This window comes from Eschrichtius robustus, chromosome 16, assembly GCF_028021215.1.
Source record: "Eschrichtius robustus isolate mEscRob2 chromosome 16, mEscRob2.pri, whole genome shotgun sequence".
NCBI classification, from domain to species: Eukaryota; Metazoa; Chordata; class Mammalia; order Artiodactyla; family Eschrichtiidae; genus Eschrichtius; species Eschrichtius robustus.
In genome coordinates, this window is record NC_090839.1 from 62,524,148 (window position 1) to 62,547,651 (window position 23,504).

The 23,504-nt window shown below is 41.9% G+C and overlaps 1 protein-coding gene across 2 annotated transcripts in view; it reads right to left on the reverse strand.

Annotated features, from left to right (window-relative positions):
- Positions 1-23,504, reverse strand: part of GRIN2A (glutamate ionotropic receptor NMDA type subunit 2A) — a 365,558-nt gene that overhangs the window by 59,556 nt on the left and 282,498 nt on the right. For both annotated transcript variants that reach the window (XM_068566045.1, XM_068566046.1), the window contains exons 5-9: positions 19,101-19,269; positions 18,834-18,987; positions 14,057-14,182; positions 10,182-10,411; positions 1,046-1,206 (exon numbers count right to left, since the gene is read on the reverse strand). In XM_068566045.1, coding sequence (XP_068422146.1) covers positions 1,046-1,206; positions 10,182-10,411; positions 14,057-14,182; positions 18,834-18,987; positions 19,101-19,269 — 840 coding nt within the window. The remainder of the gene's footprint in view (positions 1-1,045; positions 1,207-10,181; positions 10,412-14,056; positions 14,183-18,833; positions 18,988-19,100; positions 19,270-23,504) is intronic.

The following is a 23,504-nucleotide window of genomic DNA, read 5'->3' on the forward strand; positions in this document are numbered from 1 at the left end:
CCTCTGCCCCACCAGACACAAAGAAGCAGCAAGGCCTTCACAACGGGCCTGCAGAACAGCCCACAGGAAGAAGCTGTGCATTAATCGGCAAGGAGCATGCACTACATCCTGTTTTACTTGCCAGGGATCCCTGACAATTGAGATGGTCCACGTAAGTAAATTTTCTGGATAAGCAAAACTTTCCTTAATAAACAATCCTTTCATTTAAAACAGAATCTTTTTTAATGGAACCCTTTCAAAAACACATTTCACACTTCCCTGACTTTTCAAAATGTTGAAGAGTCCATGGAATAGAATTTAACCTTTACACCAAATAACAACACTAGCAGTTATGTCCTATCTCTGTGCCAGGCACTGTCCGAAATGCTTCACAGCAAATTTTCTCTCTTAATCCTCATAAAACTCCTATGAATTAGGTCCTATCATTATTCCCATTTTATGTATGAGGCTGAGAGCGACTGAAGAACTGTTCAAGGTCATAAAACAGGTCTTCTGTTTACAGCTTCAGTTATTTTGTGTCTGCTATCCTCCACAATGCCAACAGGTAGACGGAAATGTTAGCTGTGCCTTTAGAGAGACTGAGTTCTCAGCTTTTCTCTCCATATTTCCTTTCTTCTTCCTCAATGTGACACTCAGCTTTCACAGAAAGCTACATGCCATAAACTCCTATCTAAAATCAGATAAAAACTTACAGTACTTTGTTTTCACCACTTTAAATAAACTCCATCTCCTTAGATCTCCCTATTGGCTAAAATATCCCATTGAGTTGGACCAACTTCTGTATCAGTTTAAGAAACCCCTCTGGTTCTCTGCATTTCAAAGTGTCCTGGATTTGCTTTTTCTTAACACAACTCAGAAGGAAGCCTGTGATACTCATCAGAGTAGCAAAAGCAGCCCTCAACTGGGGGCCTCCTTGACTTCCGGCTCGGCTCTCCAGAACATACAACAGTGGGGGCAGACAAGCACAAAGGCAAGGCGTGCAGTCATTTTCTGTAAGGTGTGTGGATGGGCAGGCCTGCAGAGCAAAAGAAACCATCATCCTTACCCTGTTTTCAAGCTGACCAAGGCGTCCTCTACTCCTTTCTGATTAAATTTGGTCATGTACTGATGCATGTAGGGGTAGTTGTTCCGAATGTTTCTCTCCGTACTGCCGTTGGGTACCGTGCCAAATCGAAAGGGAGGGGAATAGTCGTGAGGTCTCTGAAACTGAAGAGAGACAGAGAAAGAAGGAGGAGGAGGAGGAAGAATCAGCCATCATTCTGTCTTGCCTCAGGAGTTACACATATGCACGCGCTAGCACAGGACAGTAAAAACCCACTCATTTTTGTGCTTCCTTTCTACTTAATCACACCTTCCACTGGTCTGGGAGCTCCAGGAAGTCAGAAACAGTGTCTGTCTTCTTCCTTACTGCTCCTCAGTGCCCAGCACAGGGGCTGGCTGGGTGTGCAATAGGTATCTGTTGGACGGAATTTTTCGTCTCCATTATAGAGACCGGCCTAGTCCTAGGCTCACGGGCAGTGCTCAGGAAATGCTGATTAAGCTGGAATTAATGTATGACTTCAGTTCATTCATCTGCCTTATCATGAAATTTTCTGAGATCCTCACCAATCACTCCCTTCTCTGGACCCCGTTTACAATTTCTTTCACCTCACCCAGAAAATGACAAAGGGGAGCAGAATTTGCCAGTCCCGAAATATGCCTCTTTGGCATACGGATTATCTGGGGGCTGGTTATTTGTTAAGAAACAGCAGAAGACACAGGAGAAACTCTGAAAACTGAGTAGAAGTTAACTCTTTTGGAAGAGGCAAAATCTTATATTCATGAGGGTGTCTTCCTCTCTGTGTCTAGAAGAGGATGACTAAATCTCTAAAACTCTTATCAATGGAGAAGGCAGCAACTTAAATCTGCATCACTACCATACCCTTGTTTACTGTGCTCTTCCTGGTCTCCTCCCAGAACTGGCCTTTCCTTCTCCCCCCACCCCCATCACGCCTCCCATTACCCTACATCTTTCTTCTGTCTTCAGTTGAAGATAGTATTTAAGCTGGTGGTTTGGGCTATTTCGGGGAGCTACTCAGTTTTCTTGGGTATCTCCCATATATACAGATGATATACATGTTTTTCTCCTGTTAAATCTGTCATTTATTATGGAGGGTGGGGGTCTCCACCAAGAACCTGGAAGGGTAGAGGGACAATTATTTTTCTTCCCATACAAAGACTCTATGTCATTCACTCATTCTCCAGCCATCATTCATTCATTCGCTCATGCACGCCTGCAATACTTATTGGGGTCCTAACACATCCCAGGCATAATGGCAGGTTCCATGAACGTTTCTTGAGCTGAAGTCCATACTAACCATTAGCTTCCCGTCCCGGTGATGCCCATGCCTGGTATGGTCTCTTGAGCCTCCATCAAGGCTCACTGCCCATGCTCCACTGGGTTTCCCTGATTGGCTGATGTTGTCTGTGAAGGGGGTCAGGCCTCCCCAACATGTGCCACTTTGATCATGTGGTTATTTTTTCATTCTATTAATGTTGTGTACTGCATTGACTTATTTTCATACGTTTAATCACCCATGCATTCTTGGGTTAAATCTCACTTGGTCATGGCATATTTTTCTTTTTATATGCTGCTGCTTGATTCGGTTTGCTGGTATTTTGGTGAGGATTTTTGCATCAATGTTTTGAAAAGATATTGGTCTATCATTTTTTTTCTTGTGATTCCTTTGTCTAGTTTGGTATCAAGGAAATTCTGGCCTCAGAGAAGGAGTTAGGTAGTGTTCCTCCTCTATTTTTCTAAAGAGTTTGAGAAGGATTGGTGTTAATTCTCCTTTAAAACTATTTGGTAAAATTCACCAGTGAAGCTATCTGGTCTTGAATTTTTCTATTCTTTTTTAAAAAAATTTTTATTGGAGTATAGTTGATTTACAAGGTTGTGTTAGTTTCTGGTGTACAGCAAAGTGATTCATATATATATATGGATATATATATATAAGAATATATATATTCTTTTTCATATTCTTTTCCATCATAGTTTATTACAAGATACTGAATATAATTCCCTGTGCTATACAGTAGGACTTGTTGTTTATCTATTTTATATAGAGTAGTTTGTATCTGCTAATCCCAAACTCCTAATTTATCCCTTCCCCCAGATGTGCCACTTTGGCACATGATTTATTTTGAGCTGAAGGCAATTGAGACCCTGTGGGCTCAAGAGGAACTTCCCCTGCTCCGTTAAAGAATTTAAATTGGGGGCCTTGCCCATAATAAGAGTTATTACCAGAAATAACATTTTATGACCTATGACAGGCAAACATTTAATTATTCAACGTCTGCTCTTCTCATCATCCTGTGAATTACCCTCCTCCCCTCTAGAGCCCCAGGCCCCTAGCCTATTCCTTAGCTCAGGATGGCACATCTACCTCATTTTACCTTTCTGTCTCTGAACCTCTCATATATGTGGGGTTCCCGTATGTAAGAAATTAAGTTAGATTTTCTCCTGTTAATCTGCCTCATGTCAATTTAATTCTTAGACCACGCAGAACTATCTAGAAGGGTAGAGAAAAGTTTCTTTGCTCCCCATCTGTTCACACCTTCAGTGTTTGGCGCAACCTAACCAGATTGGGAGTCCAGAGAACTAGGTCTAAGTCCCAGAAATACAGTTAAAATCTAGAGGCAGCACAAGGCAATGGTTACAAGTGTGAGCTCAGCCTCACAGGTTCCAAAGTCAGGTTCTATCCCTTACAGACTGTTGGGCCTTAGAGAAGCCACCTTACTTCCCACTGCCTCCACTTATTTTCCATCTGCAAAGTGGGAAACACATGAGTACTTCCCTTACGGGGTCAATGGGAAGATCTAAAGCTACAACTTTTGTCAAGTAATTAGAATAGTGCCTGCAACAGAGTAAGCACTCAAAAATAAAACTACCCTTACTCGTCATTTCTGCCATCATCGTGGGCAAAAAAGTAACCTGGGCCTCATTTTTCTATGAAATATGGAATTCTGGAACTAGAAAGTGATGATTATAATGATTAACATGTTTTGAGGATTTGCTGGGGGCCAGCACTGTGCTGAAAACTTTACAAACACTGGCTCATTTAATACTCACAACAACCCTGCCCGGTAGCTAATCTTTGAGGCTCCATTTTACAGATGAAAAAACTGAGGCTCAGAGAGATTCCATTACCTACTTAAGATTACGCTCCTTGTAAACAGCAGCCCAGATTTCAAACCTAAGGTCTGAACTCTATCATTCCTCCGAGACCATTACTAGCGACCTCTCCTCTTTTAGAGGTGAGGACCTTGAGACCCAGAGAGGGAAGGACAGCCAACAAATCTCCAGCAGAACCAGGGCTGGGATCCAGAGGTCTCTCAGATTTCCACGTCAGCATGTCTTCCACGGAACTGAGAACTGCCGGAGGAAGTGTCCAAGTTTACCCAAGAGTCAGGCTAATCAAAAGCACTATTCTTGGGCTTCCCTGGTGGCGCAGTGGTTGAGAATCTGCCTGCCAATGCAGGGGACACGGGTTCGAGCCCTGGTCTGGGAAGATCCCACATGCCGCGGAGCAACTGGGCCCGTGAGCCATAACTACTGAGCCTGCGCGTCTGGAGCCTGTGCTCCGCAACAAGAGAGGCCGCGATAGTGAGAGGCCCGCGCACCGCGATGAAGAGTGGCCCCCGCTTGCCACAACTGGAGAGAGCCCTCGCACAGAAACGAAGACCCAACACAGCCATAAAATAAATAAATTAAAAAAAAAAAAAAAAAACACTATTCTTTTTTCTAGACTCACACTTCTTTTCACTGTTAATTAAACTTTCCAGTTGAAGATTGCTCCCCTTAAATTAGGCATGCTGCTGCCTAATAAGCAGCCATAACTGGATTTGGGGGAAGTGGTCATGCCTTGTCCAAATGAGGTCCTCCTGCTGGGCGCCTTGTGTTGGGAGCGTGTGTGTGTGTACAAGCGTGTGTGTGTGTACAAGCGTGTGTGTATGTACAAGCGTGTGTGTACAGGCGTGTGTGTATGTACAAGCGTGTGTGTACAAGCGCGTGTGTGTGAACAAGCGTGTGTGTGTGTGTGAACAGCAAATGCTCTTTGCACTCACTCAGGCAAGCAGTGCCTCAACGCACCACCTAAAAGCGGGAGGCACCAGCCCAGGCCTGTTTGCACAGCAGCTGTCGGCTCAGGGGCACAGAGGCAGCAGCACTGCTCATAAATCTAGTCATTGTAGCAGCCGCTCCCAATCTCGCGAGACATCTGATGGCCTATTTGCCTAACTGCCTTCCCCTTCACTCACCATCTGTAGCAGAGGAGACACGCAGCTCTTTTAGATTCCCTTCCTTCCCTGCGTTTGGTTTGCACAGCGACAGAGACAGAGATTCAGCCTCGGTGATGAATTTCCACACCTCTCTGGCCTTGATTGTACCCTCACCCACACTAAATTCAGCCTGGCACCCAGCCCTAGCAACCTTTCCCGCTCAACTAAAGGCTGTCAAACTTTTTAAAGCATGACTCACAATACATCTTCCATCTCCACCCTGTAAACACACACTTTCTACTCAGGATATACTCTGATGTAATCCATGGTGATCTACTATTTTAATGGTCACAACTCTTAATTTCATGACTCCCTAAAGAGTCACGACCTACAGTGTGAAAAATAGAGGCAAGGATGACTTATCGCCGGAATCCCAGGGCCTAGCGTCGAGGGCACACTCTGTGTTTCTTAGGGGAATGATTTCTGATGCAACTTTCTCCCAGAGAGTTCCACGTGCAAGCAGGAAGAAACGAATGTGGGCTCCAGCGCAGGAAGCGGTGGTGCAGAGGTCTCCCCCATCAACAAGACCACAGCGCAACGTAATCATGAAGCCCAGAGTCAGCAGAACTCCTCACAGCTTCTCTCGCAAGGTTGCCCTCATGGTTCATATTAACTGGCTGCACCTAGCCTTGGGCTTTTCATCTGCTACTTTGGAACTGAGACATTTGGGGCAGTTGCTTAAACTCTCTGAGCCTCTGTTTCTCCATCTGTAAACTGAAGATTGCTTTTGCAATTAGAGTGTTTAATGGCATCCCCTAATGCTTGATAAACATCACCTTATCACCTGTTGATACCCAGCATGACTTTAGTCAAATAAAGGATCCAGTTTCCCTCCAATGTAGAGAACAGAAGATCAGAGGATTGTATTCTACATTTTTTTTTCCATTTGGTATGTGGACAGGTCTGAGAGTCATTCCAGCGAATAAGTCATAGCAAGTGCATTATGACGGACGAAGTAGAGATACAGGTCTGGGAAGTAAAACTTCTAGGAAAAATGCGGCAATTAATCAGGACATTTCTTTATTTCTCTTGTGAACCAAAAAATACACAATTATTAAAAAATATCTATCTTCTGTGGACATAAGTAAGGAATGTCTGGCTACTAGAGCCCCTGTTTCTAGTAAGGTCTTCTCCCACTGGTGAGCTCCACATGCTTCTGGATGTAGCATCAAACTGCTGTGGTCCTTAAGAGGGAGGAGAGGCTCAGAGGCCTCCACTCAACCAATAAGAATGGTGGACGAGGCTCACCCAGCACAACTCCACGAGAACACATGTATGGGCTCATCCACAAGGTACATTCCCCGAATTTCCTCCATTGCTGTCACAAAAGGCCAACTCCGTGCAATAATATTTCAGACCCCAGAAGTGAGGAATGGTTCGAATTAGGCAATAGTGACGGTCACGAGGAGGGAGAGGAGGGAGATGAAAAGGAGAGGGGAGAGGTAGTGGAGGGGGGTGGGAGGAGGGTTGAGGATTTATAGTAGGATTATCTACCATGTGCCAGGCACGGTGTGAGGATTATTCCTAATCCTCGTATAGTAGGATTATCTACCATGTGCCAGGCACGGTGTGAGGATTATTCCTAATCCTCGTATCAACCTCGCCAGAATGGTATTAAACCTCCTCTATCAGGAAATTAAGCTGTGGGGATACTGACACACTGAAGGCCATACAACTACTATATGGCAAGGTCAGGATTTGAATCCAGATCCATCTGACCCCTATGGTGTTGCTTTTTCCACTACATTAGTCTGCCTCCCAGGGATGGATTTCACCAACCACAGTAACACCCAACATTTTGGGAAGGGTCGCCACCAACATTCCAACTTCTTTAATAATTCCTAGGGAAGCATCTACCCATGAATTTACCTACGTATAATTTAACCCCAAGCTCATCTGAGCACACTGTGGGCTCGAAAGGTGCTTCTTTCACAGCAAGTATGCAAATGGCTTAAAAGTATTATAAACCTGAGTTGTTACATAGGTATTCATGACAAAAAGAAAGAAAGAAAAAAAAAAGAACACTTGTGTACATATTAAAATAAATTGATTCAATATAGATTTTTATTTTGCAGACTTTCTTGGTGTATCTGCCATTAATCTTCTGGGAGCATTTAGCTTATTTACTCTAGGAATTTTGCTGTTTATCTAATTGTATCAAACATTTAATTAAGAGCTATCTGCTTGCTGCTAACACTCTGAGCATGGAAACTGAGCTGCATCTCATGAGGATATGGTATCTGTTACTAGATGTTTCCAAGTCAGAGAAGGTCAGTCTAACTATTAGTGTTTCTAATTAGTTTTCCCACAGGCAGTCATGTTATTAGACCCAAAACTAGGTAGCAAGGGATTTTTCCCCCTTGCTATTGAAAATAGCAACAAAAAGCAAAATATGCTGCCAACTACTTTCTTGAAGAATCTTCTCATCCAAAACTTGGTTTCCCACTGCTTCCAATGTACCTCTGGTCACTTATTCTAGGAACTGTACATTTGCTCCCATGACGTGATGGAATCACATAACAGTTACAGGCTACCGGGCACAGTCACATGTGCAGCCTCCTTCCATCCTTACCACAACGGTGATTCCCAAATGTTCAGAGAGGAACTAGGGGGCACAGCAAGGTTACACAACAATAAAGGCATCACACAGCTAGTATGTGGCAGAGAGGAAAAGGAACCCAACTTTCCTGACTCTGAGTGTAGGGCTTTCTCCGCTGCCTCCCAGATGCCATGTGCTTTAGGTGAGCCAAGGAATCGGGTGAGCATGATTTATTAAGGAAGGGCTCCAGGAGAAACCAGGAAGGACATGGGGGAAGAAGGTAAGGGAAGGTGAGGAAGCCAACCAAGGGTGTGACCATGAGCAAAGTCTCAGCCTCAGCCTGATCCTGCAGGGAGCTCTGGGGAGTAAACTGCACCTCTGAGTTTGCCTAGAAGCAACAGAATAGCTGGGCTTTTGTACTCTCACACTGGTTAGCCACTGGTTACAGGCAACTGCAAGATTTGGGGGACATAAAAATATCCAAGCAAAAAAAAAAAAAAAATCCAGGCATTTACCATTTCAGTGCCCCAAGGTAATCATCCTCTGAAGGTCCCTGGTATGAACCTTTGTCAGCAAAGGTGAGGCTGGGCACACAGAACTGAGAAAGGGATCCTAGGCCCCAGGCGGGGTGCCCGCAGCATCCAACACACCATGCATTTCTCGTTCAATCAACAAGTGTGCACTGAGCATCTACTAAGTGCCAGATAACCCTGACATCCCCTTCCCCCAAGTCAATTTTAATCTCATCAGTTTTATCTCCTTTACAGCACTTATTCCTGCCTGGAATTTTCTTCTCCATTGCATTTACTTGTGTGTTGTTTATTTCTTCCTACTGGAATTTAAGTTTCGTGGGAGCACAAGCTCAGGCTGCCAAGTTCACCATGGTGACCAGGAAGACTCCCCCAAGAGGTGATAGTTTCCCTAAAACCTGAAAGTCAAGGAGAAGCCGGCCATGAGAATAAAGGGGGAAGAACATTCCAGGCAGAGGACATGGCAAGTGCAAGGGCACTGTGGTAGAAATACACTTGGAGTGTCTAAGGAACAGAGAGGACCTCAGCAAGCGAGAGGGAGGGGACATGGGGGGATGGGCCAGATAATACAGGGCTTTGTCGCCATGTCGAAGAGAGTGGCATTTACTCAAGTGGCATTTCCAAGGAGGAGCCATCAGAGAGGCCAACTGCTCATAAGGTTGGTGGCGCTTTTGTGATGGTGACTCACCACAGCCCCTCACCTGCTCTCTGATGACAGGCCTCTCTGTACCTCTTTCAACCACCGTGTAAGTCACGGATAAGCTGTTAGGTCTTTTCATGGGCTGATTTTCTGTTCAGCAGTCTGTTGATGAATGCTGAAAGGATATATGTAGACTCATGCCAATAAGACATGATAGTGAGAATTTATAGAGACAAATTATCCCCACATACAAGACAGAAAATCTTTGCAGTGCTGCAGTCCCCACACTGCTGAGCTTAGCAAGTCAGAGTTTGTTTCCTGAAACTAAAATGTCAATAGAAGGATATACCCAGTTTACCTCTTCCTCCCTGTACGTTTCTGAATAGCTTCTCACAGCCTGCAAACTTCGTTACATGGCAACGGAGAATGGAGAAAGCAGGTGTTACCGCTCCCATCTCCCTGATGTGGGAAGCACAGCCCCAGGAGGCAGGATTGAAGGCGAGTCTGAGTAAAAGGAACCGGAGGGAAAGGAAAAACCTCCCTGCTCCTTTTGCGTCCCTTGAAGAAATTTCAGGTGAGTCAGGAGTGCTGGTGATGGGGCTGATTGGCTACAGAGTATAAAGGAGCTGTCAGTTTTGTCTCTGGGTAGGGCTTACAGAGGACTTTTGTTTTCAAGTCAGAGAACCCAAGGCATGGAGCATGTAAGAGACTCACACAAAGTCACAGAACTAGGAGGTACCTACAGCCGAGAGCATCCCACTTCACCCCAAGCCTCTCCTGATCCAAGGCTAATGGATCTTCCTCTACACCATACTCTCCTTGGCAAGATGAGCTCCAGCCTAAGCTGTAACATGAGTCACAGACCTCAGTAAGCATCATCAACACAATCATATAAATATGAGAAACGACCACCGGGGAAAACTGCGTTTCCAAATTAGATCTGGACACTTTAAGACTTAGGAGAGCTTACCTTAAGCTTCCGTTCCTGAAACTTTTAGAAATATGCCCATGTGAGTTAAGAGGAAAAAAAAATCCTCTGGCTTTGTGCCTTAGAGTTGATGGGTTTGGATGATAGGAGCCTGATTTACTTCCTCTGAGGGGAGAACGTTTAAGATCAACCCCTCAGGCAGAGATGAAAGCAAAGTGACCTTACCTTTTTGTCACTGAGGCCAGTCACTTGGTCCACAAACTCCTCCTGGATCATGAAAGCAGCCAGATTGGCCGTGTAGCTGGCCAGGAATATGACGGCAAAGAAGGCCCACACGGACACCATGATCTTGCTGGTGGTCCCTTTAGGATTCTGGACAGGCACGGAGTTGTTAAACACCAGGCCCCAAAGGAGCCATATAGCTTTTCCAATCGTAAAAGAAGGCCCATGGGGTGCTGCAAATGACAGGAAGGACATTCTCAGCGCCTCCTCAAAATGCACACTTGTGAGTGTTTGATACTACGCAGTGGCTCCAGCAACACTGAAGGCTGCCAGAAGACGGACTTATAGTGTGTCCCGTCACTGCCCCAGAACCACACCACAATGCGTCCTTTTTTCTTTAAAAATTAGCATTCTTCCCACATTTCTATATACCTGGCTTTTTGCCACATTTCTAAAAAGACAAAGAAAGAAAGGAAGAGAGGGAGGGAGGAAGAAAGAAAGAAAGAAAAAGAAAGAAAGAGAAAGAAAGAGAAAGAAAGAAAGAAAGAAAGAAAGAAAGAAAGAAAGAAAGAAAGAAAGAAAGAAAGAAAGAAAGAAAGAAAGAAAGAAAGAAAGAAAGAAAGAAAGAAGGAAAGAGAAAGAAAAAGAGAAAGAAAGAAAGGGAAAAAAGAAGGAAGGAAGGAAGGGAGGGAGGAAGAAAATGGTTATGCAAAACATGGGTTTGAATTAGAAGTAGTGTTATGACCTGTTTTAAATGTGGATTTGATTTCCATTTGGGGAAGCAGAGCCTTACAAAAACATGTGCATGGGGGCTGCTTCAGTATTCGTCAGATGTGCTTTCGTATAAGAACCATGCAATTCAGAGGGACTGATGCTTGATATTCTAATCTGACTGTTCCTAGCAATGGCTCCTGTTCAAACTCAGATGTAAGATGTGCACAATGTAGGAATTAAACCAAACTAAAACACTCTCCAAATGGAGACATTAAGGAACAGAACAATAGAGCTTAATTCTTCTAACACTTCACAGATGGAAGACATTTGGTTGCAGGGTCATGGAAAATGAACTCTGATATCACAGCACTTTTTCTCCCTCAGCGTATTCTTAAGATTCTTTTTTTTTTTTTAATTTTAAGATTCTTAAGTGTTCCTTGCAACAGACTTAACTAAAGAGGCAGAACAATATGCCAAAATGTATTGGGCAGGGGAATATGCAGGCTGTAAGACACACACGTTAGAGCTTTCAAGTCTGTTTTTGTGCAAGGGGAAAAAAATCAATTTATGCCCTCATTTCATGGGAAAAAGGGTCTTCCTTTAACAGAAGGTTTTTATGTCATTTAAGTAAATGAAGGTATGAAAAAATGATCTACTTAAGACTTCAGTTGGCGATGCACACAGAGTGGGCAGTAAATAAAGTGGCAGCAGTGAATCCAGATTGATGGAAGTTATGAAGTTCTGGGCAGAGAGCCTAGTTGGGAAGCAAGCTTTCCGCACATGGGAGGCCAAACTCAGGCTATCTCAATACTTACAATATCCATATACAACACATTAGAGAGAAGGCAACTAATTCTATTATTCTCAGTCTCAAGCTCTCCTCTTCTTCTTTGCCTAATTTTATGATCTTCTGGGCTTATTCCCAAGAGGCTGAGAATTCTTAGTAAAAAATAATTAGAGTCAATCCAGTAAACTTCATGAACTACTTAATTTTATTAGGGATGCATGTTGATCAGAAGTGACAGCTATTTAGGAATCAGAAATGGGCAGTTGCAGGGAGCTGTCCAAGATGTTTGGGAATTCCTGATTCATGAAGACTATTACTGGGTCATATAATTTTCCCCGTAAAGGACAATGAGATGTAACAGAAAGCTATTTTGTGCAAGGAAATAAGTAGCTGTCATTTCCTGAGGGTTTCTACATGCGGATGAGCAGAAAACAAAAAGCCTCCAGGTGATGGAAGGAGTTTGCATGCTAGGTTCCTTCCTGCACAATAGCGTGTGCTTCAGCCAAAGGAGAAATTATTGCATGTGGTGGCCTTTGGATAGTTTTTTATCTTCCAAGATATATTTCAAATGTATCCACTTCTTTCCATCTCCATTCTCTCCATACAAGTCCAAACCACTGCAATTCTTTCTCTTGGAAAACTGTACCACCTTCCCAACCGGTCTCCCTCCTTCCACTGCTGCCACCCCTCCCATCGTCTTGATAGATACATAGAAAGTGACCTTTCCACACGGTACAGGTTTGTATTCTGCCTCTTCCCTGCCATTGTATTTTGAAGAAAATCTGAAATGCTTACCACGGTCAACAGCCTATCCCTCTGACTTCATCTTATACCACTGTCTACCTCACTTACTCATAACTTTTCTGTTTCTGGAGCATATCAAGATTGATCCCATGCCAAGGCCTTTGTATCTGCTGTTCCCTCTGCATGGAATGCTTCTCCCTCAGTTCTTCATAGGACTGAATCCTCCTCATCCTTCAGGTCTCAACTCCAGCATCATCTCTTCCTAAGGCCCTTCCCTGCTTGACCATCATACTTAAGAAGCGTCCATATCCCATCACTTCACTTTGGTTTTTCTCCCTTCTTCTTGAGATTTATTACAATCTGTGATTATTCATTTATATGTTTACGTGTTGTCTCCACAACTAAATTCTCAGTTGCCCAAGGATGAGGAAATCTCCATCCCATTTACCACGTTAAACCCCTGCTCCGGTACCAGGTACTCCGGAAATATTCATCAAATAAATGCACGAATTCACAAACACCACAAACTCTGGTTTTGCAAACGTAAATATCTACTCTCCTGCGGTATGATCACCCATAGAACATTGCCTCAGGACCCACTCTGTTGGAAAGCTTCTTACTAGTTAATTACATTTCCCATTTAGTGAAATGCTGGCAACTCTCCCACTTAAACACAACATGATTACTTGTGGCATTTTAACTACGTTTGGTTGACAGCAGGTGGTTTATGTGGTAACCACCGCTCTTCAGTGGTTAAGAAGCGGGAGAATTTCAGTAAAACTAAGTTCCCAATAGATCCCCATGACCTGCTGGCTCTTTCCAATATTGAATCTTCCAAGCAGAAAGAACATATGGCAAATTAAAGTGCCTTGTTTTTGAATAACTGTACCTTGAAGATCTGCTGTCTTCCACCATCTAAAGTCATTTTTCAGGAAAGAGATTTCGTCCTGGCACCCTTCTGATACCCTCTACTTAGAATGTGTTGTGCATTGAGAAAAATTCACTCAAAATTGTGTAATGTGTTTATGTATGTGGTTCGTGTGGGAGCCTCTTAAAAACTTACGGCCAATGAATGCATCCCAATTCAATTTTCTACTTACTGATTGCCACTTTATCAAGTACGATGCACTAAGGTCAGGCACTGTCAAGAGGAAAATGTAACTGTTTGGGGAAAGTCACCATTTTATCATTATATTTATCATCAAACGAATGTGAGCATGATTTGGTAGTTTGGAGAATGTTCTTAACCTAGATTCCATAAAACCACTTTCTTTGCATAGACTGAAGCTGAGACTCACTAGTAGTTTTAACATTTGTTTTGATGCACATTTTGAAAACTGCCAGAAAACTTTTCCAAATATGCTTTCTCAGCAAATATCAGTAGTTTTTCACTTAACTATTGACTCCACATTATGGCAAGATTAAAATGTCTCATTTTTAAGTTTTATCCTTCTTGTCAGTAGAAGGGAATAACCCATACTTGTATGGCACTGCAAGTAATATCAATGACCAGCGTGATTTAGACGATGGTATAGCAAGGCAATATAGGAGAATGTGTTCTAGATCTGAACTCTTCATTGAGAGCACATTAAATAGCATTGACTCTGAATGATGCTTACGAAGCCAGCCTCACCTTTCCCTTCGGCTAAGTTCCTGCTGTATCCAACAGGACTGAAGTACTCAAACACGAAGACAGCTACGGCGGAGACAAGGAGCAGCATTACAAACATCATCACCCAGACGGAGGCGCTGAAGGGCTCTGCGGAGAAACAGCCAGAGGGCGGAAGCGCGGTCAGTCAGCGCCCGCTCACAACCAGGGCCAGCAGGGAGCCCGGAGGTCCATTTGCAGGCTCACTGAGAGACCCACTCTGATGTGACTCTGATCATTCAAAAGAAGCTACTCATTGTTTACTCATGCGTTTAAATCATTCTCTCTTCTACAAAATATTTGAGGTATTTTATAAGAATGCACATCATAGGATAAAAACAGAGAAAAGCATATGACATTTGACAAATCAGGTCAAGGATAATAAAAACAAAATATAATGATAAGACCAAGGGAGAAAGTTAAAATGCAAACAAAGAGGCTACAGGGTCCTCTGGAATTACAGAATCATCCAGGGGACCAAAGCTAAAGAGAAACAAGACTAGATTCAAAGAGTCAAACATAAGGCACCTGCAAATCAGCATGAGTTTTATTTTTATTTTCATTTTCATCTTAACATGCTGGAGGGAGGACGTGCAGGAATTCTAGAAGTAAAGGGAGAATTATAACCTGGTAGAAAAGGATCGTAAAATCGTGGGATTGACAGGAGTATTGGAATGTCATAGTCTGCCCCCAAATACTACCACTCTCTCCATTTCACCTTCTGCTTCGGACAGATGAGATCCCTACAATTTAAAAATCTGGTTGAGGTTGGTAATGGTTAAACGCAATTGAAAAGTCATTTGAGGATATTACATTCACACGAGAATTCAATGAAAACGCATCGTTTAAAGATAGAGGCAATGAAGTAGTAGATGGATAGATGGTTATTTCCCCTAAAAATAGCTTTCATCAGTTCATTTTCATGTGGGTGTCTCAGAAGGGCAGGCCAAGACACAAGGTCCTAAATCTTAGATCACTTTAGAAAGGTAAGAGATACTATGTAAAACAAACTAACATTTTTATTCAAACTGATTGAGGACATGAAAGTGAGCCGAAAGGAGACATTTTATCCATGTATGACATAGATTTGCTAGAAAATCAACAGAGGCTAAAATTTTTTAAATGAACATAGCTCCACCTGATTGCATCATTGGGAAGAAACTGCGCTTGGACGCCAATGAACTTATAATCCTTTTCATCATGAGCAAACATTTTCTAAGAATAAAATATAAGAAGCCCAATAATACCTCTCGAATAGTACACATTTTATTATTTTTAAATTGTTTTTTTTTCTGATGAAGCTAGTAATAATAATAAAGAACTAGGCTGATAGCAGGCCACCTTTTTATTAAAGTCTGTGACTACCTAACACAGCTAGAGTTCAACACAAATTCCAATGTAATGAGCTTAATATATAATAAGGAACTAATATGTCTGAAGCTTTAATGATATTGGATAATTTTAAAACCTGAAGGAATACTTTGTAATGCAGTTTTGATAGTGCAAATACTTTAAGAAGCAACAGGTACCAAGACAACTTACTTGACTTAAATAAGCCAAGATGAGCTCAAAGAAACCGAAGAGACTAAAACTGAAATTTATCTTAGTTAAATTTAACTTGAGTACAAACAATATCGTGTCCCTGAAATCACAGCAATTTGGTAATAAGGTGTATCCAGGAGAAAGAAATTAATAATTAGGAGATTAAAAATTACTTAATATTCAAAAATAGAGATGTTAAAGTAATTCTCCAAGTTGGATGTGCTGATGGCATAGCGTGTCTCAGCAGAGGAGGATCATTGTAATGAGTAAAGGAGCATACACATGTAAAGTATTTGGTGGTGTGCTTTGCACACTGCATACACATAATAAATTAAATGGAATAGCTGCTTGGTTCTGTGGTTAAAGCCAGAATTGGTGGTGGTGGTGGTGTGCTGTCCAGGGTCCTGAAAAAGGCGTCCTAGTTTAAAACACGCACACTTATTAATCTGATAACTCCTTTTCCCTGCAGGTTATGATGACATTATTAAAAATATTAGGGGAAATCCTTACTGAATTCTTGTACTCACATGTCAGAATCTGTAAGCCTTCAGTGGACTTCACTGGGCACTTGATGTGTCCTAGTCACTAACTGGTCAGAAAATCAGATGGAAACTGATCAAGAAACTGATCCCAGATGTTTTCTCACTTCAAAGTGACAACATCTGTCCCTTGACTTGTGAGGATGGCAGAGACATTCTGCTGTGGTATTCTGGTTTTAGTTAAGTTAGGTACCTATGAGTGCCATGAAGGATGGCTATTCCCAGACACCACACACACACACACACACACACACACACACACACACCCCACAACAAAGAAAGTCATTAGAACAATGAAGAGCTACTGTCTGTAGTGTCTAAGATGTGACCCAGAAATATTTTAGATAGCTCTGGATTACATCCTCTACTGGACAGATTCAACAGATTCAACATCTGTCCATGAAGGAACTTTAATCTAGAAGAGACTCCAGCTCAGCATTTCTTTGGATCAAAGACTCCAACCTACTTGGAAAGTCTTAAGAATTAACTGAATGGAAACATTGCCAGAGACATCATCTCTGTCCTTGAAGAGTCACTGGTTACATTTTTACACAAAAGCTCAGAGGCACTACCTGCAAGTGTTTCCGATGTGAGTTCATGGATTTTGCGAAGGAGAGAGAATAGGAAATAATGAAGAGCAATGCAATCAGATTTTGAATGTTTGGCTCTTCCAGATGACTGAGCCAATGAATGGAAAAATGTAGCTTAGCATGGTTCATTATGACTTTCAAAACCTGCAGATAATGACTGTAAATAAGGGGGTGCAGAGTCAATCGAATAGGGATGTAATTTAGTGACTAGGAAAAATATTAAGCCTTCTGTGTAAAAACAGCTTTGAAAATAGCTCCCTCTGGCTACAATTTATTTTATTCTTAAAGATACAGTAGGAAGAGTAGGGGGAAAGAGGTTTAGCTAAATTTAGCAAAACTACTTGACTTTTATGGAAATGTTCTAGTAATGCAGATAAGATAAAAATCTAGGGAAACTGGGTTGAGGCCAGATTCAGTATCAGTGACTCATATTTATGAGACAAGTCAATGGATATATTTTTCCTCTTTGATTGAACTGGACGAAAAGTTCTCTCTAGCTCACTAAGAAGATAAGTGGACAACTTTCTCTTTCCATTTCTTCCACGAACTCCCTTCCTCCAACCTCTAGGACCAAAGATCTCTGTTAAAGGTTCCAATAGGGAATGGGGAAAAAGACGATTAGGAGTGACTATGAGTGAGAGTATATCCAATAATTATTAACATTCTGCTTGTGTTGTCAATATCAGTAAGCAGTATTTTTCGTGATCCAGTGAGGCTCCCTTATGAAGATATGGGCATCATTATCCATATCAGACACAGGCACAGAAGGAACATAGTGAGGTGTGTCTTTGTCAAGGTCCACGTTACTCCAACAAAGGTTACAAAAATTGAAACGAGTGCAAAATCAAATCCAGTGAGTCGTAAGCATTTCAACAGCTTAAATGGATTATCGAAAATGAAAACAGTACATCCATACGTCTCTGTGAGTAAGGCGGTATCCAAAATCCTGTTAGTCAACATTTCACTCATGAGAATGAAGCATAGAACGCTTCACTGGATGTTAACACCACATATAAATGAAGACAGTGGAAGAGTAAGGCTATGGGCTTGGAGCTGGCATCCACAGATGGGCCCTAGTCTGCAGTTTTAGTTCTCTAATAAATAAAGTTTTTTTGTCTTTGGAAAAATGTAAGAAATTCAGTTGACACTAATCTAACTGTTTTCACTCTCTCCTGCAGTTTCCTTCTAGGGGTCAACGTTTGTCTTAACCTCCCCAGTTTGGGACAAACCCACTGACATGGGAATGCCAAGGGGAAGTTAATCTGAATCCCATGATCTTCAAGACAGTCACTATCAAAAACTATTTATGATGACAAAACGCTCAACACAATGATTTCCTTTAAAGAAAAAATGAAAAATGCTTGGCTATGTTCCATGCAGTTTCAGCTACACCAGCCAAGCTACCTAATGCATAGGTGCTCAAGAAAACCAGATGATAGAAAAAACCAGAACTACCTGGCTTTAAAAAATAAAAACCTTTTGTGTAAAAACATAAATCTAGGAAACAGTTAAAAGGAGAGTAAGAAGAATTTCTTCTCTTATAAACCATTCAGCTTAAAGGATAGTCACATTTAAAATATGATTCCATTAATTTTAAAACAGTGTATCCTCTTCAGACTGCTTCTGTGTTGTTTATCAGAGTACTGGTATAAATCACTGCACAGTCATCATTATTTTTACTCTTACATCCAGTAAATAAATGACTGTCATTCTAGTGAGGGACGGAGGATGGGTACGTGGCTGCTAAATAAAAGTTTACGAGCTGATTTAAATTAACTGTGGACAGACAGGTTTATTTTTTAAATGCTTTCAAGGCTCTAAGCAATATATCTACTAATCTATATTCTACACTATCAAGGGCGGTATCTGAATATGTGATTGTATTTTTAGCAGCTATTTCCAAGTTAAAGATAAATGAAAGATGTTAACTGGGGGAAAATTGGGGTAATTCAAATGCAACATGCTTTCAATATGCTGACGTGGTTACCTAGAACTGAACTAGGTCCTATCTGGTCCTGTCTTTCGAGCAAACAAGACAAAATACCTATAATTCCTCGTAGGAAAGCAATAGTGACTGCGAAGTTCACATACCTAGAAAAGCAGAAGGTGATACAGTGCCATTGCTTCTGGAAACCATGACACTGATTCCCGTCTCCACAAAGGGCACAGAGAAGTCCACCACTTCAGAACGTTCCTCGTTGATGGTGAGTGAGCCAACTGCCATGACTGCCCGTTGATACACCACCTGGACACAAGGCAAAAAAAAAGAACCGCCCCTTTACTTATCCTTCCCACCCTCCCTGAGGACCTTGGGCCCTAAGTCTGAATGAGGGCCCTTGGGATGAAAAGATAACTTACCTCACCAATCATTCCATTCCACACATTGTTAACTTTCTTGCCATGCTTCCCATTAGTCACCAGGTAAAGGTCATAGGTAAACTTCACTGTTCTCGAAAGCTTCTTTAGGATATCAATGCAGAACCCCTTGCAGCATTTTTTAACATTCATGCCCTCATTGGTTGAATTGCTGTAGAGAAAATCCCAAGATGGTAGAGTATTAGTACCGGAAAATGTGTTCATAGTCATTATCTACACTCTTCTATTATTTTTCACATGGGAAACTGAGGCCCCAAATGTGGAAGCGGCTTTTACAAGGACGTTCAGTGAGTTTATGACAGCAAAAGTAGAAAGTGTTCTTAATTATGACAGTAATCATGACAACAGGTAACATTTCTTGAGTAATTACTATTTGCTATGCACTGTGATAAATGCTTTATACTAATTGTTGGATTAATCTTCACAACATTTTTCTAAATTAGGTAGTATTCACATCCCCATTATGCAGATGAGAGTTACTACCTCTTATTTTTTTGAAGCTTATAACACATACAACCTCTTTAGATCTGAGTTTAGTCATCTAATCTAAACTGAATTACAAAAACTTATTGGAAAATGGAGGAGAGGAAGATGTGAAATTCTCAGAGCAAGGAGAGTTTTGCTTTATCCTTTCACTGAAAATAGAGGTTGGCAACCAAAGGGAAGAAGAAAGGATGCCTTACTTACTTAGGAAAGATACTCTCCTTGCTGAGGAAAACTAAGAATTATCAGCTAAAAATCAGGAGACCTGGGGTCTACTCTGTGCCTGAGTCTGTGGACTTAATGTCTCTTGATCGAGTCATCTTGCAACTGAAGGCTCATTCATAACATTTTCCCTCCCTACCTACGTGGAGGAAGTGTAAAAGGTGACACTATTAAATAGCAATGTCCTTGATCAGGAAAAACCCCTATTAAAATACAGAGGGCATTGCTGTCTTAAAACCTATCATAATCTACCAAGGTTACATTCGTTGCTTTGTGCCAGCCACTTTGCTTTATTTACTTGACAAAGTCATACTCAAAGGACACTCAGAAAAACCAGAAATTCTTTTAAAAGGGAAGGAAACAGGGGTCTTCCCAAGTGACAACAAAAACTATTTAAACAACTGCTGCAGGAAGATCAAGACCTCTCTGGGCAATGCACTTGGTTCCACCTTGCCCTGGGGCATCCATTTAGTACCATGCTCAGATACTGAGTCTCGTATTTCATAGGACATGTGCTGCCTCAATATTCCATTGTTGACACATCTACATACTGAATTGTTATCTAAGCACTAAAATTATGTTTATGGAAATCTAACAGGATAATAGGAAAATACTTGCATTTCCATATCTTATGATAAAAGTAGGTTACATAGTGATACATACAGAGTAGTCATAGCTATATAAAAACAGATGAGCTTACGAAGTATCTGGATGGAAAAACAATGAAATGTGAAGCATAGCTATTTTTGAATGGTAAGAAATGGTTTTTTATCTTTTTCATATTTTTAGGGTTTTTTTCCCCCAAAATTATCTGCAGTGAGTATATACTACATATATAATTGGATAAACACACACACACATTAAGCACCATTGGTATATATCTATATCCAAGAATATGGATAGATTTGACAATATAACTTTGAGTAATGGAAGTAGGTTGCAGAATGATACCTTTTTTCATGCTTTCTTTATCTCAGGATCACAGATCACCTATCCTGAATCACTGTCTTCACCATTGCTCTCTCCTATCCTGTCTCTGAGCTCTGCTCAACCAACCTGCATCTGCCAGCCAGGACCACGATGGAGACTTCACTCTCCAGCCTTGCAGCTGGACAACCTGCTCAGACTCTGCTGCCCTCAGTCTGGGGGGCTGTGGAAGGCCACATCCGCATGCATTTACAGATGATGACTGGTGGACTTAACTCTGTAGTACAACAGGAAGTAGGGACCTTCCCTCTCTCCACCAGTTTCCCAGAGCAGAAAGGGTCAAGGTGGAGTTACAACTGCCATAAACATGATAGAAATATGTCCTAAGTACATTAAATTAATGGCATGTCCAAATATGATTTTCTTCTTGGTATCTGTGGCTCTTTGAAAAATGTGCCCAAATCAAAGTCCCTCTTTTTCTTTTTGGCCACCATAGGCCATGCATCGATGCCTCTTTACCACCTCTTTCCATTTGCAGCTATTTCACTGTCTGCTCCTTCCCTTCTTCTATTACAGCCTCTTCCTTCACCTGGTCAAGATTCCTGGGAGAGTGTGGAAAGGAGTTAACAAATACCCCAGGTTTAAGATTCAGGGTCATAGCCATATAGTGACCTATCTGCTTCTTTGACGTGCTCACTGGAACCTCAGCCAGTTTATGAGTTAATTATTCCCCCCATGTCCCCTAATACTAGGTGTATTCTAGTTAACCAGTTGTCATTGACGCATTTTCACCCAACAAGCACCCACTGAGCAGCTACTCTGTGTAAGACATGGATTTAGATGCTGGGGACACAGGATGAAAAAGACAAGAAGAAAGTGAACTAGTTGAATTTATCATGGGCATTATGGAAACACAGACCATACTGGGAACTTCTGTTGGTTGTTATCACAAACCTTGTGTGTGTGTGTGTGTGTGTGCGTGTGTGCGTGTGTGTGTGCGTGTGTGTGTGGAGGAGGGGGTATGACAACTACCCAGGCATCTGAGAAATGGTGCCCATGTAATCTCTCTGCTCTCCACCATCACCCAAAAGAAAGGGAGACTCATAAAAACAAATATGGGGAAAGGGATCCAATAAATCATCAATTCTCTGGCTCTATAATTTCCCAGTGTGGCCAGTGGATGTGCCTTGCGAGTCAGACAGAGCTGCTTTCAAATCCTGGGTCTGCCCTTGACAAGCATGGAAACTCGGATGGGTCTCTTCATTCACAGACCTTAGTTTACTTATTCGTGCATTGAGAAGGCTGATACTTACCTTGCAGGATAGTTGGAAATATTAAATAAGGTATCTAAAGCACCTCTCACATAGGTGCTTAAAAATATATTTCCTCTCTTTTCACCAACGATTTGACAGTTTAGGGGATCAACTGGCAGTATAGCCATTTATCCCTACATATCAAAACAGGTAATTTTTCCTCAATTTTCTCTTCACGTCTTAACACTCAACTAACAGGTTAGAAGAAAAGTCTGATTTCTCAGCTCATTTCCTACTACCTGATTTTTTAGAAGACTGATGTGTGCCCTCAAGACCCCACCATTTACCAGAAGTGAGAGACAAAGGGTTTTCCCTGAAAGAATATCACCAAGAAAACAAACACAATCATGTTGTCCAACAGGAATCCTTTTTGGAACCAATCAGCCTGCCTCAAAGATGTTACCTTTAGGAAATGCAGTTGATCTAATCTGTGTTAATGTTGGGATTACTGGATCCTAGTAATTTTCTATTGCTTTCAGGTAAATCAAAGACTTTAATTTCACCTAGAAGCACAGTACGATTCTCATGTCACCAAGTGGGAAAAGGAAAATTGCAAGCCACCCCCTCCCACAGGAACCCAAATCGTGAATTTGAACTTGTTAATCTGTTTCTATTCTTCAGTTGAAAAGTCAATTCTTTTAAAGACAGTAATTTATTTGGAGGTTCATTTCCTCCAGACCATTGTGACTCAGGACTTGGTGATCTATTGTTTTCAGCTCCAAGTCTTCGGATTTTAAAGACTTTAATCTCCAATGACTGAGTGTGAAGCATAAGATGCCCTACTTGATTGGCCCTATTGAATCAGAGAAGATATTATCATAAAGGAGGTGCCCCAGTGGGGTTATACTCTTTGCTTTGTGCCAGCCACTCTGCTTTCTTCATCTGACCAAGTTCTGCTCAAAGAACACCCACCCAAGTCAAAACCTCCTTTGACAACTTTCCCACATTACCCCTTCTGTCATTCCCCCAGCTCATCACTTCCAAGTACTGCACTAGGTTTCCTTCTGTTTCCCAAACTCGCCAATCTCTTTCCTCCCTCAGGGCCTTTGCACCTGCTCCTCTAGCTGGGTGGCTCTTCCCCAGTTCTTCACATGTTTGGCTCCTTTTCCCCTTTTACATGTCACCTTAAATCTTACCTGTGTGAGCTGCAGGAGCCCCTCATACCTCAAGTGACTCCCTTATCACACCATCTTATTCAGATCCTTCACAGGGTTTATCCTAATGTGGAGCTGCCCTGTTCCCTTATTGGTTGAGTAGTTTTTTAACCGTGTGCACCCCTTGACTGCAAGATCCTTCCCGGTTCACTGATGCACCCCCCATGCCCAGCACTGTGACTAACACAGAAACTATGTTTCATGTGTATTTATTTATTGACTAATCTATTCAGAATTTCAACCCCAAAGAGGCTGATGACTCCAAAAAAGCTGATGATTATTTACTG